General features: G+C 41.5%; 1 protein-coding gene across 1 annotated transcript in view; it reads left to right on the top strand.

Moving 5' to 3' along the window:
• The window catches only part of ATP10B (ATPase phospholipid transporting 10B (putative)), a 55,582-nt gene extending 43,460 nt beyond the window's left edge, over positions 1–12,122 (top strand). The window contains exons 14-21 of the mRNA XM_080995212.1: positions 789–1,104; positions 2,068–2,144; positions 2,858–2,983; positions 5,075–5,275; positions 5,971–6,051; positions 6,138–6,242; positions 6,685–6,872; positions 11,038–12,122. Of these exons, the coding sequence (XP_080851338.1) occupies positions 789–1,104; positions 2,068–2,144; positions 2,858–2,983; positions 5,075–5,275; positions 5,971–6,051; positions 6,138–6,242; positions 6,685–6,872; positions 11,038–11,485 (1,542 nt within the window). The 3' untranslated portion in view covers positions 11,486–12,122. The remainder of the gene's footprint in view (positions 1–788; positions 1,105–2,067; positions 2,145–2,857; positions 2,984–5,074; positions 5,276–5,970; positions 6,052–6,137; positions 6,243–6,684; positions 6,873–11,037) is intronic.
• Positions 12,123–12,557: the final 435 nt, after the last annotated feature.

Genomic DNA, 12,557 nt, shown 5'->3' with positions numbered 1-12,557 from the left:
AATAGAGTGATCCATCTATTTCTAGTACTGGGATTGGGCCCCTAAACAAGGAATGTACTGATATGGGATCTTTATCATCTAATACTTTGAGCACCTATTCCAGTGAATCAATTTAATCATCAGACCGTAAAGCAGCTATGCTACTACATTTATATACAGTAGAATGGTCTATTCAGATACATGCAATGATATCGGTTTGAATGCATTTGCTATCAACTTACTAAAATTACTTCTATGTATTCCCTGAGGATAGCATATCCTATAAACAATAAATGAACAAGGCAATTCTCAAATTGTAAAACAAGGGCATGCCAATGGGCCTTTGCAGCTGTTTAATTTATATTTTTTATTAGAGAGTCACCTTAATGAAAATCTGTATTTTTCATTATTATTTTTAAATGGTGCTTTATGTTTTATGGAAGTAGATAAATATTTAAATAAATAAATAAATAAATAAATAAATAAGCAAGCTAATAATTAGTATAATACAAATTAGCTACAAATTATGGATGCATTGATAAGTCATGACTTAGTTAAGTTCAAAAAGGGTATTAGAAGTAAATTGAAATTATCATTACCAAACGTTTGATAAAGTGACTTGTTGGAAGGCTTTGGTAAGTCAACACTTGGTTTAGATTCACCAGTCTTTGGGATACTCAAACAAAATGAAAGGCTGTGGGCTTTTTAAAAAGGGGGGGGGAAGGTTAGCACAAAACTTTCTAATAATGGAACAAGTCCTGCTTATAGTGCAATGGAGAATACAACTCTACACAACTCTCTTTTCATAGGAAACCTGTGAATCACTGTTGGATATTACATTGGAAGAAGTGAAGAAGGCACAAAGCATTCAAGGGATATCTTGGACTGTTTTTGGCATCAAGCTGCCATTTTCTATGTCCACTACTGTGACTGCAGATCCTGCAATTGGTCTGGTGGTTGATGGAAGAACTCTGAATACCATTTTCCAGGGACAACTTGAGCATAAGTTTCTGGAACTAACCAAGTACAGCCGTTCAGTTTTATGCTGCCGGTGTACCCCCTTGCAGAAGAGCATGGTGGTCAAACTTGTGCGGGGTCAGCTGAAAGTTATGACATTGGCAATAGGTGAGTAGTTGCCATTTGAGCATCATGATCTCATGACTTGGCTGCTATTTAGCTTGAAATGTGAACGCTAAAGCCATCTCGCATCCTACACCAGAGGGGCAAATATGTCCTGCTCTGCCACACTTCGTTTAATGTCCATTTACTCAGAGGAACCAGTGACGCATTGTGTACTAACTTGCATCCATCACAGATCTAACACCATCACAGATCTAACACCAACTGTTAAATATCGCCTCATCTACCATTATGCACATTTATTGTCAATAGCAGCTGTTTGCATGTCTAAGCGCAAGTTGTCAAGTGATGTGCATGTGTAAATCAGCCTTCAGCAATACCAGATTGTTTGAAATGTGATGTCAGGTGTGAGTGTAAAGTGGCTTGCTCGTAATATTTAACTGATCACAGCTCTGAGGTATTGCTGTAACACAACAACTTTATAGAGGCATTTTAGCCAAGTTCCAAAGAATTGAGGAACTCGACTCATGAGCTCAAGAGGCTATATATGGTTAATTTACTCAAGCAGTAGACCCCAAGCCATTTGACAAGGTGCGTTTGGAGCCAAACAGAGTTTTAAAAGCAGCTAGTGACATGCCTTTGCAGTGAGGGGGGCATCCAGCTGTTCAAAAGGGGGTGAGTCAATAATTCCACCAGGCTGAAACAAGCCTCTTGCGTGAACCCAAGTTGGCTTCTTAATCATTTGACATCTAGGGTGGTATTCAACACATGTGTAAGTATTACCACTAGTGCAATGGGGTGCCCTCCCCTTCTCCTCACCTTGCACCATCCCCAAGTCTGCCACAGAGGGTTGGGGGGGGGACCCAGAACAAATTTAGCAGAAGAACATGCATTTGTGCAAGAAGAAATCCTTGTAGATGGAACCTGCAACTTTATGCTATGTTGAATATAGCCCTTTGCATTAACTTACGATTTGTTTCAACTATTGCTGTTTCCCACTTTTTTTAGGTGATGGTGCCAATGATGTAAGTATGATTCAGGCAGCTAATGTTGGAATCGGTATTTCAGGACAAGAAGGGATGCAGGTATACATAATAACTGAAGTCTATTCCTTTGTCTTTGGCAGCTACTGCTGGGGCATTTGTCATCAGCGTTCAGAATTTATAGAAGGGTGTATTCTGTGTATAACATGAACGTAAGCTATCATTATGGCTATCTGACATAATATGCTAATAAACCAAGGTGAAATGTCCTGTCTTCACAATTAATCAAAGTGCTTATGTGCTTGCCTTGACTTAATATATCGCTGTCCCTCATGCTAATGTCCAGGGCTAGAAACAGTTCCCTGCCTCGCTTGTTATCCCAATAATGCAGAGAAGTGATGCTGAGTCACTGGAAACCCAGAGGCAGGTTGCGATTTAAACCTCACCATGTCCAGCAGCCTCCACACAGGATTCCACTGCCTGTAGAAAACTGCTGAATTAAATAGTAATCCTTGAGCACTTTCCCCAAGTGTCTAGTACTTCAGGCTATCTCATCCAAAATTGCTCCTATCCTCTTACTGGAATAGGATCATCTTCTATGTGATTACGTTCTTGTGACAGACTTGGAAAGGCAAGCGCTTGCAGTTTCATAATGAAACCATAGCCAGTTTTGAAACCAAGCCAAACTCGAAACATTTTGCACTTCCTCCCAGTCATTGCTTTTGCCCAGCTGGTTGGTGTTTGCCTGTCTTTGGTTTGTTTTGGGGTCAGAGAAAGCGGAGAAAATAAATCTCTTCTTTTCATTTCTGTTTCAGGCTGTCATGGCCAGTGATTTTGCCATATCTCAATTCAAGCACTTGAAGAAGTTGCTTCTAGTTCATGGGCATTGGTGCTATTCCCGCTTAGGCAAGCTGGTGATATACTTTTTCTATAAAAATGTGGTAAGTTTCAGACATCTTCAGTTGCCTCTGTGCCAGCTGCAAATGCTTTCTTCTCATAGCCACAGATGATGAGGACAATGAAGGTTCATATTTGTACTGATTAAGGATCCATGCCAGGTAGCTTACAAGCTCCAAAAATACCATTCAGAACATTCCATTTAAAAATCACATTCAGAGCCTGAAATGATGAATAACCATCCAATAAAAAGGCACAATAAAAACAGATTGGCCCTTAAGTTGACTACATAGGCTTCTTCCCATTTTTTCCTCAAAAGCTGAGAAGGAGACACTTCTAAGTCATAATCCCCTATCTTAAATAATAATGATTTAAGGGAAAAAATGTTCTGACAACCATAGGTATCATCCTGGCTGTGTTTCTGCATACAGAATAGTAAATTATAACTACTCGGAATGGGACTTGGCTCTGTATTAGGCTGAAAAGCCTGCCAATACACTTAATTTGATGAGAGCCACATGCTAGCAATTAGCAACAACAGTAATCAGCTTTACCAACATAATGAAAAAGCACTGTTGAATACACATCCCACACCTCCATTTTCAAGTCATGTATTTCCATAAGGGAGGTAACATGAAACATCACACTTTTTAGAGATCCAAAGCTCAGGTTTGAGAAGGAGTAGAAGAGAAGCAAGTCTTCCATGGGAACTATCAGAGCTGTATCACCTTAATAAACTCCTTTCACGAGTCTTCCCTTCCCATCACTTCCTTTTCAAAAACCCACATTTCCCCCTCCTCTCATCCACTGTGGATTCCATTTTCCCTTTTGATACTATTTTTCTATGTATTGTTTCTCTGTGCTGTCTTGAAGATACAGTGAAGATTGTGTCTAATGCAGTCCCACCCACCTTATTCAAATGATCCGGTGGTAGGTATTACATGAACTCACCCTTCTCTATTAGATATCCCATTCCTGTGAACAGGAATATGTCGGCTGGAACAGCAATATTTGGGTTGTAGTTTGCCTTCTTTGCCAACAAGATCCATAAGAGTTGTTTCTTTTGCACTGGGAGCTTTCCACCTGCAGTTTGGTCTCTCACACACTATATATTCTCTCCTTTTCCCGTTTTCTCACTTCTGTATTCTATTCAAAAAAGGTGTTGAACATGTTTAAACTGAAGAGCTATTCCAAGAGCAGAGTTTAAATTTGTGAAAACAACCTTTGAATAGCAAATAAATGGTTCCTGGCCATCAGCACATAAGGCTAACTGCATACAGTGGTACCTGGGGTTAAGAACGTAATTCGTTCTGGAGGTCCATTCTTAACCTGAAACTGTTCTTAACCTGAGGTGCCACTTTGGCTAATGGGGCCCCCCGCTGCCACCATGCCGCTGCCATGTGATTTCTGTTCTCACCCTGAAGCAAAGTTCTTAACCCAAGGTACTATTTCTGGGTTAGCGGAGTCTGTAACCTGAAGCATCTGTAACCTGAGGTACCACTGAACAGATGTTTGCTACTAAGAAAACAAGTCTAACACACCCACCCCAAGACCCACTTGCTGGAGGCCATTAGGCTGGTGTAGGGGGTGCATTGTCCCTGGAGCTTCAGGAGAAAGTGGGTGTGTTAGTGCAAAAGGTTCTCAAACCTTTTACCCACCAGCTGCTTCCCCGTTCTAAATTTCCCCAGCAGCAATTTCTGTCTATGGTAGTCCAAAACGTAGCGCAAACACACTTTCATGGTAGGAATAGCAACTTGGGGACGATTTAGAGAGAAGAAAAAGGAGGCAATAATATCATACAGAAATATCAGTCAAGCACCCTTTCCCTCACTTTTTATTTAAATTCCCCACTCCCAATGCTGCATTTCTCTTTTAAAAATAATTTCAGAGCTCAGTTGTAGTTAGCTTCTCAGACTGATCAAAAACCTGATTAAGATCAAATACTTGGATTTTTTGAAGTCACTTGGACTGAATTGCCTTAAATCAAAGTACTTAAGCATTAACTGAGTCACAGCGCAGGCTGTAACGTGTTCTAGGAGCTTATCATCTGTACACATGTAAGAAAGTGTGCGTGGAAATATCTTGAATAACACAAACAGCTAATGTATTTTGCCTTTTAAACATTTTCCCACCAGACCTACGTCAACCTGCTGTTCTGGTACCAGTTCTTCTGTGCATTCTCTGGGGCCGCCATGATAGACTACTGGCAAATGATCTTCTTCAACTTGTTTTTCACTTCTGTGCCACCAATACTTTCCGGAGTCCTAGATAAAGATGTTTCTGCAGGAACTCTGCTGAGCTTGCCTGGTCTTTATAAGAGCGGACAAAACTCAGAGGTACACCTTTCTTGCTCAAGGAAGCCTCACAAGTCCCTATAGTTTTTCACATATCCTTCAACGAAGTGGGTGAAAAAGCAGTTTGGGGAGGGCAATTTTAAGGTGGGGAGGGTTAAGCAGCCTCCCTCTGTGCAATCTTACTCCACCTAAACTGTAATGAACTTTGGCTACAGTCTACAGTCACTTCAGGTGACTTCTCTTGCACTGGGAAAAGAAATGCAATGAGATCTAAATATGTGAAGAATAAGAATTTTCAGAAGCATTTTAGAAAACATAATGTTCTGTACCCTATTCTCTGGTTTTATAAAGTACCTCAATAGGATTCTGTTTTATTCTGAAACTTTAGGTTATTTATTATTTTTCATGTGCATGGTACTATTTGTATTGAACGTTATTTACCATCCATATCTCATTTATCCTCACAATTGCCCCATTGTACATAAATTGGGGGATTGTGACTTGCTGAAGGCCATCCCACGCAGTTTATGCCTGAATGGGTGCTTTTACAGCCCAGTGCTGTAAAAGGAAAGCTTTCAGTCTAGTTATTCTCCTCCCTGATGGCTTCCCCAAGGAGGGGGAAACTGGAGAGTTTTGACTCTCTTTTTTCACAGAGGACTCAACTGCCACATTAAATACAAAAAAAAACCCTCTGACTGAAAATCAAGTGTTTCTCTTTGTGTTATGATTTGCTGCAGGTTTACAAGCCTCTGACGTTCTGGGTTGCCATTTTGGAATCTTTTTATCAGAGCCTTATCTGCTTCTTTGTCCCTTATCTAGTAAGTATTTAAGGCACTCTCTAAGCGGCTCTTAATGAAACAAAAATTGTGTCAGTCATAAGCCTACAACTATTTCTGTTTTCCAGGCATATCTTGATTCCGATATTGACATTTTCCGCTTTGGAACAACAATCAATACAGTCGCTCTCCTTACTATTCTGTTTCACCAAGCTTTAGAAATTCAAACATGGGTATGTAGATAAAGCCTTCAGTAACTATTATAGCTTTCTGATTGCCTGCTTTTAGAAATGATTATCATAACTTATGTACCCTGTGCTAGCTTGTTCTGCATCCCTTTTAAGATTTGGCTAGTCTCCAAAATAATAAACATGCTATTGTGATTAACAAAACAGAGAACAGGATTCAGCTAAGGAGTCCCATCAGTGGAAGCCCTGTGAAAGGACTTCACTTGCACAATGGAGTTGTCCTTGTTTCGGAAGCTGAAATGTTTTGCCACATAAATGAAAAATATTCTAGTTTGTTAATCGCATATATATATATATATATATGCGTACATCAATATCTGGCCCCTTCTGCATGAACATTTGCAGTTGTTGCTTTTTCTCATGTACTGGAATCCTGGTGACCAAACTTGCTGCCATAATGGTTCCTTTCCTCGCATCTTGTCCACAGACTCTGTCCCATGGAATTACAATCACTGTGAGCATTCTTCTGTACTTCATTTTCTCAACCATCTACAATGCCACATGTGTTGTCTGCAACCCTCCCACCAATCCCTACTGGATTATGGAGTTTGAGATGTCGCAGGCGAGCTTTTATTTCATATGCATCATTACTCCAGTCATAGCACTTCTTCCAAGGTTTGAACATATGCTTCTTTTTGTACCTGTTGGGTAGAATACCATGTCCTGGTCAGCAACAACCTAGTTCCTGGGTAATGGTGGGAGGGGGCTTTAAGAATGGATTCCAACAGACTTAGTGTGCTGTTTCTTATCTCCCCATCACCTGCTGTGCCTCTGATCAGCTACTTTCTTCTGATTTCTGATGGTCTCTGGAAGAGAGGCTTAAAATCCTTGACAGCCTGTTCCCTTTCGTGCTGTCACAACCTCTTTCTGGAGTTCGGGAGGCATCAAGTCTGTGTACCTTGGCTGGAACATAAAGGCTTTGTGGTTGTGCTGTGTAATGGAGTTCTTTGAGAGGCAACCTTTGAGCATTTCAAAGTAGAGGGGGAAACTGCTTTTCTGGTGCTTTCCTCTTCAGCACTCGAATATGGATCTAGTTAACTGTCAGGTCTCAAAACTTTTTCCCAGCTGTCAACAAGGCCTTAGAACAACTACAAATGTACAGTGTTTGCTTCACCACCACTGCTATACAGAGAGAGAAAAGGAGACAGAGAAAGCAAAGCATGTAGAAGCAGAATCTTCTGCTCATTTGATTTGGAAATCTTGTTCTTCATCTATCCTACTTTATTCACTCACTATAAACACATATTGATTTGAGGGCAGATTCAGAAGCAGAACATTAAAGCTTTTTTCCGTAGTATTCTGCTCCTTTGGTTTTGGTTTTCTCTTAAAAAAGAAATCGGCTCCTCTATTGTGAAATAATTATTCAGGCTGGAGTTTCACAAGGGTCCCTGCAGTCTGAAGGTTAAAAAGCTGCCATACATTAACCGTGTGAGCCCTGCCACAGCTGTATGTCAGCGATGCACTCCCAAGTGCCACCTGTATGAGGATGGAATTTAGAGCAAATGGCTGCATTCAGACATTGGTTCATTCTTACTTGAATGAGCTTGGGCAAGCCTTGGACTGTCATACTCCAGCAGACCCATGAGGAGATCGGAAGTTTTTAATTTAAAAAAAACCAACTAACCACAGTTTATCATTATGTTTAAATCTGAACAAACAGTGGTTTTTGGAATTGACTTATTTCAGTAAACTATATTTAAATCTATGATTGACCGCAGTTTAGGGTTCACTAAGTCCAAGTCCCCGCTTATGTTAGGAGGCTCTCTTTGTCCCCACCATGGGAGCAGGGGTGAAAACATGCTGGCAGCCACAGCAACAGAGGTTTCCTGGTGTGGTGCATGTCATCTTCTCTCTTGGGAGAGGAGCTAGATTCAGGCAGCCCATAGCACTAAACTGCAGTTAACAAAAATTGGAAGTGAAGACTTCTAACCTCCTCTTCACGGCTGCACCAAAGGAGGTGGGGACTGTGTCACTAAAGGACAAGGCTCATTAATGCAATAATGAGCCATAGTTTATCACCAGATCCAACTTCAGTCAATGAATATATACAAAGATATTACCAGGGACTTTGGCATGATCCATCTTTCTAACCTGTCATTTCCCCATGGAATGAGGAAATGTGGTTACCACATACCACCCTGATCTTAAGCAGGAGCTAGATAGCAACCCCTGACCTGGGAGTATCTCCTTTTATTTGATTCTCACTACAGCAGACTAGGGCTTGTAAGGGATCAGAACTCTATGATCACTTCCCAAGGGGAAAATAGGAGGAAGAAGATCAGGCATGGTGGGCTTTTCTCACATTCAAATCTCCTACGAAGTGGAGCAGGAAGAGATGAGAACTGAACTCTAGTTCTCTGAAGCTTGGCAGGATGGAGTTATTCTACTCCCTCTATGTAGAGCTGGACTGTGTCCCACTTTGGCTTTGAACTTTCTGTACCTAGTTATTCTTACACTAGTGGCTATCAGGCAAACCAAGAAGGGATTGCAATAAGGCTAGAAGCCATGTGAGCAGAGGGTGCTAAATTCTCTCCCATGGGGAGTTTACAATCTAAACAAGCCAAGTCAAGGCAGAATCTGAGAACTATCTTAGGAATTGATTTTTACACAGATCAGCCAGCCACATGCGTGTAAGCAAATAATGTTACATTCCTAAAAGGATTTAGCTCTGCCCACAGGCCTGGTCAATCTGTGCTGAAAACTAGTTCATAAGGCTGTTAGCACCATACGATGATTTGCAAATATGACCCAGAGCTGCAAAACTAATAAGCATTGTCACTTTCTGCTTAGCTTGCTGGTGTTGAACGGCGGTGCCAAAACAAGATACAACCTGTACTTTTTCCTGCTGTTCACTACATGGAAAGGAAAGAAAAAAGATATTCCCACTCAACTAATTACCTCCACCCAAAAATGGCCCCCTGGAATCAGTCACCAGTTTGTTTATTTCTTTTGACATATTTATAGCCCACTTGTTTCCTAAGATCTCATGGTAGAGAACCACAACACTTCATTTAAAACTAGAATCAATTAATCAAAAATTAAAATAACATCAAATAACATTTCAGTTACAGCTGATCATAAAGCAACAGAAATGTCTCTAAAAAGCCCAAGCTGGACCTCAATATTTTCGAAAGGCTTGAATGTTTTACACTGGCACTGATGGGGGGGGGAGAGTAGATGTCAGCTGAATTTCAGAGAGGAAGGCGTCTCACAACCTGGGCACTACCACACAGAAGGCCCTTTCTCACATCACCTTACACTGTGTGAGGTGAGACACTGTTGTAAACTTTTAACATCCAAGTGGGATTACATAGGGAGAGGTGCTCCTTCAGATATTTAGGTTCAAATCATAATCTTATTGGCAGCCAGTGCAGTTCTTTCAGAACCAATGGGATGTGTCTAGCTGTTCTGCTCATTTTGCTGTAGCTGCCATTTTGAGTCATTCAAAGAGTCAACCTACACAGAGCACAATTCAATATTCAGAATGGAAGGTTATCACAGTATGAGTTTGTGCCCAGGCTGTCTCTGTCCCAACACAGCCACAGCAGGTGGCAAAAGCTGGCCTAAGGTACTTCACACCACTGAGGACACTTGAACCTCCTGTGACAAAGATGGATCTCGGAATATTCCCAGACTATGTACTTGTTCTTTCAAGGGGAGTGTAGCCACATCAAAAGCGGTGGTTTACTGTCACTCTTTGCCCTAAGGAACACTGCTTCCAGGAGGCTTTTGGATGAGGGGGAACCATAACTGCAGTATTTTATGAACAGTTGGGTGTTGCCATTTTTATTGTGCATTGCACTGATATAATTGTTTCTTATGTTTTTGTGTTGCTTATGTTGCAAACCACCCTGCGGCCTTTTGACAAAGGACAGTAGATCCATTTCTTAATGACTAATTAAATAAATTGTTCCCACACCGTAGCACTCTGCCTTGTCAGGATTCAGTCTCAATTCCTGGGCCCTCATCCAGCCCATCAAAGCTACCTTAGTGCACACCATTTCTAGCTAGACCACAGAGACCCACAGAGAAATGCAGCAGGTGTACTAGCTCCTGAACCTTGCCCCACAGCCCTCTTCCATGCAATATGCACAGGGCAGCCCCACAGTATCCTTGCTCCCTTCTCTCCTTTGCAACCCCCTCCCTCCAACAAAAGGACTTTCCTATCTTCAAACCTGTCTCTAACAACTCTGTATTATTTGTCACTCATATAGCCTGCCTTTCCTCCAAAGTCTATAAGGCAGTGTACATGGTTTCTCCTCCCCTGCAACCAAGTGAGATGGGTCAGGCTAAAAGAAAGCGACCGGCCTAAAATCACATCATGGCTGATTTGACCCTCCTACAAATTCCAAGCCCTCGGCTGGCCTATCAGTGTTATAAGGTCACTGTAACAAGCAGATTGTCTTCATAAATGATTACCCAAGAGCATTACAGTGGTACCTCAGATTACATACGCTTCAGGTTACATACGCTTCAGGTTACAGACTCTGCTAACCCAGAAATAGTGCTTCAGGTTAATAACTTTGCTTCAGGATGAGAACAGAAATTGTGCTCCAGCGGTGTGGGGGCAGTGAGAGGCCCCATTAGTTAAAGTGGTGCTTCAGGTTAAGAACAGTTTCAGGTTAAGTACGGACCTCCAGAACGAATTAAGTACTTAACCTGAGGTACCACTATATACTACCTCATCAGATATCTACAGAATAGGAGAACCAGGAAGAGTGAAAGCTTGTTTTTATGAGTGTACTACTAAAGTTGTTTGTTTGTTTGTTTGTTTGTTTAGGTATCTTATCTTGGCTCTTCAGGGAACTTTTGAGGTATCGCCCATTGTGAAAGCACAACACTTGGATAAGCTCCCTAAAGAACAACAGGACTGGGAAATAAAGAAATGGAAATTGAGGGAACAAGGCCAAGGTGTCTGCAATGATGGGCCTGAAGGACCCATTGCAAACATGGGTGTGTCTTCACCTGACATTGCAGCAGAGCACACGTTTCAAGGTCTCTGTCCTCCAGAACAAGAAGCCCTCAGGAACCAGGCATCAAACAGAGGAGGCAATGACTACACCAAATGGTGGGGTGGGGAAGAGGATGTGGCTGCCGGTTTCCTGTCAGCAGATGCATCTCCTGGGCAAAGTATACCAGCAAAGCCCTTTTCTGGCCTCCTGACCAATGGCGCTGAAAATTCCAGTCAAAGGAGCCACCGGCGGTCTGTGAGTGCAGTGACTCTATGAAAGAGCTTGAGTTTTTGATTAAAAGAAATTGAAATTGCTTCTCTGCACATCCTCCACCTCCCACATGGTGAGCAAAGGTAGCAGAGGGAAGATAGAATTTCTATTTATATTAAATGGCAATGCCTTGTGGAAAGAGAGACCTAAAATATAATTTCACCAGCCTGGTGGAACAGTGTGTTTTATCTTCACAATGTGCTTTTCCTCCGGTATGTGCAAGTGAACTTACTGTGAGGAAGAGAAGTTCCAAACAACTTGGAAAAATATTATGCAAGAATCCCTTCGTCAATGTGAAATGCACTATTTCCTTGGAAACGGACAGTATAACCTGAGGAGAACTATTTTGCTTTATCCAATAATGAGCCCCTTCTGTCTTCTGAATCTGACCCTAAACATGTCACTCTGAGCCTCCTGCTGATTGGCAGCTACATGGCTGCAATACAGTTTTGATCCATTTCGCCACTACTAGAGAATTGTTTCCTAGGAATTTCTCAAGATTACAACACTTTCTGGTAAAATAATCAGTCTTAAAGACCAGAATGAAATAAGTCAACAGTGCTGAATTCATCAACCTGGGCATTTTGCAATTCAACATTCATAACCATGTGTAAAACTATTTTATAAAATGTTTTTATAAGTGTGTGTGTGTGTGTGTGTGTGTGTGTGTGTCTGGTGCATTACAAATTGAACAGATATATGTTTGGTTATTTGTGTAACCAACCCCCTAATCCCTAGCAGACTTACTTTGATGTAAGGTCCATTGGTTTCAAATGAATTATTTCCCAAAAGAGATCACATCAGACCACGTGAGGGTTGGCACTAGGAATGAGTGTGTTTATTCCACTCCTCTTCAATTGCAATTTTCAGTATCTTCCAAATCATGGACACACCACATCACATTTCTCGTCTTCAGATGTTGTAGTGAGGAGAGAGGATCCAATGAGGCTAAGTGTGCTAGCTCCACCCCCTTCTGCAGCCATTTTTCTCATCTTCCAACTTGAGAAAAGTACCATACTTACCCGTCTATAAGACGCCTCCATGTATAAGATGCCCCCTATTTTGGGGGACTCAGATT

Source organism: Podarcis pityusensis (assembly GCF_964106645.2).
Source record: "Podarcis pityusensis genome assembly, chromosome: 2".
NCBI lineage: Eukaryota > Metazoa > Chordata > Lepidosauria > Squamata > Lacertidae > Podarcis > Podarcis pityusensis.
Note: the sequence above shows the minus strand (reverse complement) of the source record. Positions and strands in the feature narration are given on the sequence as shown.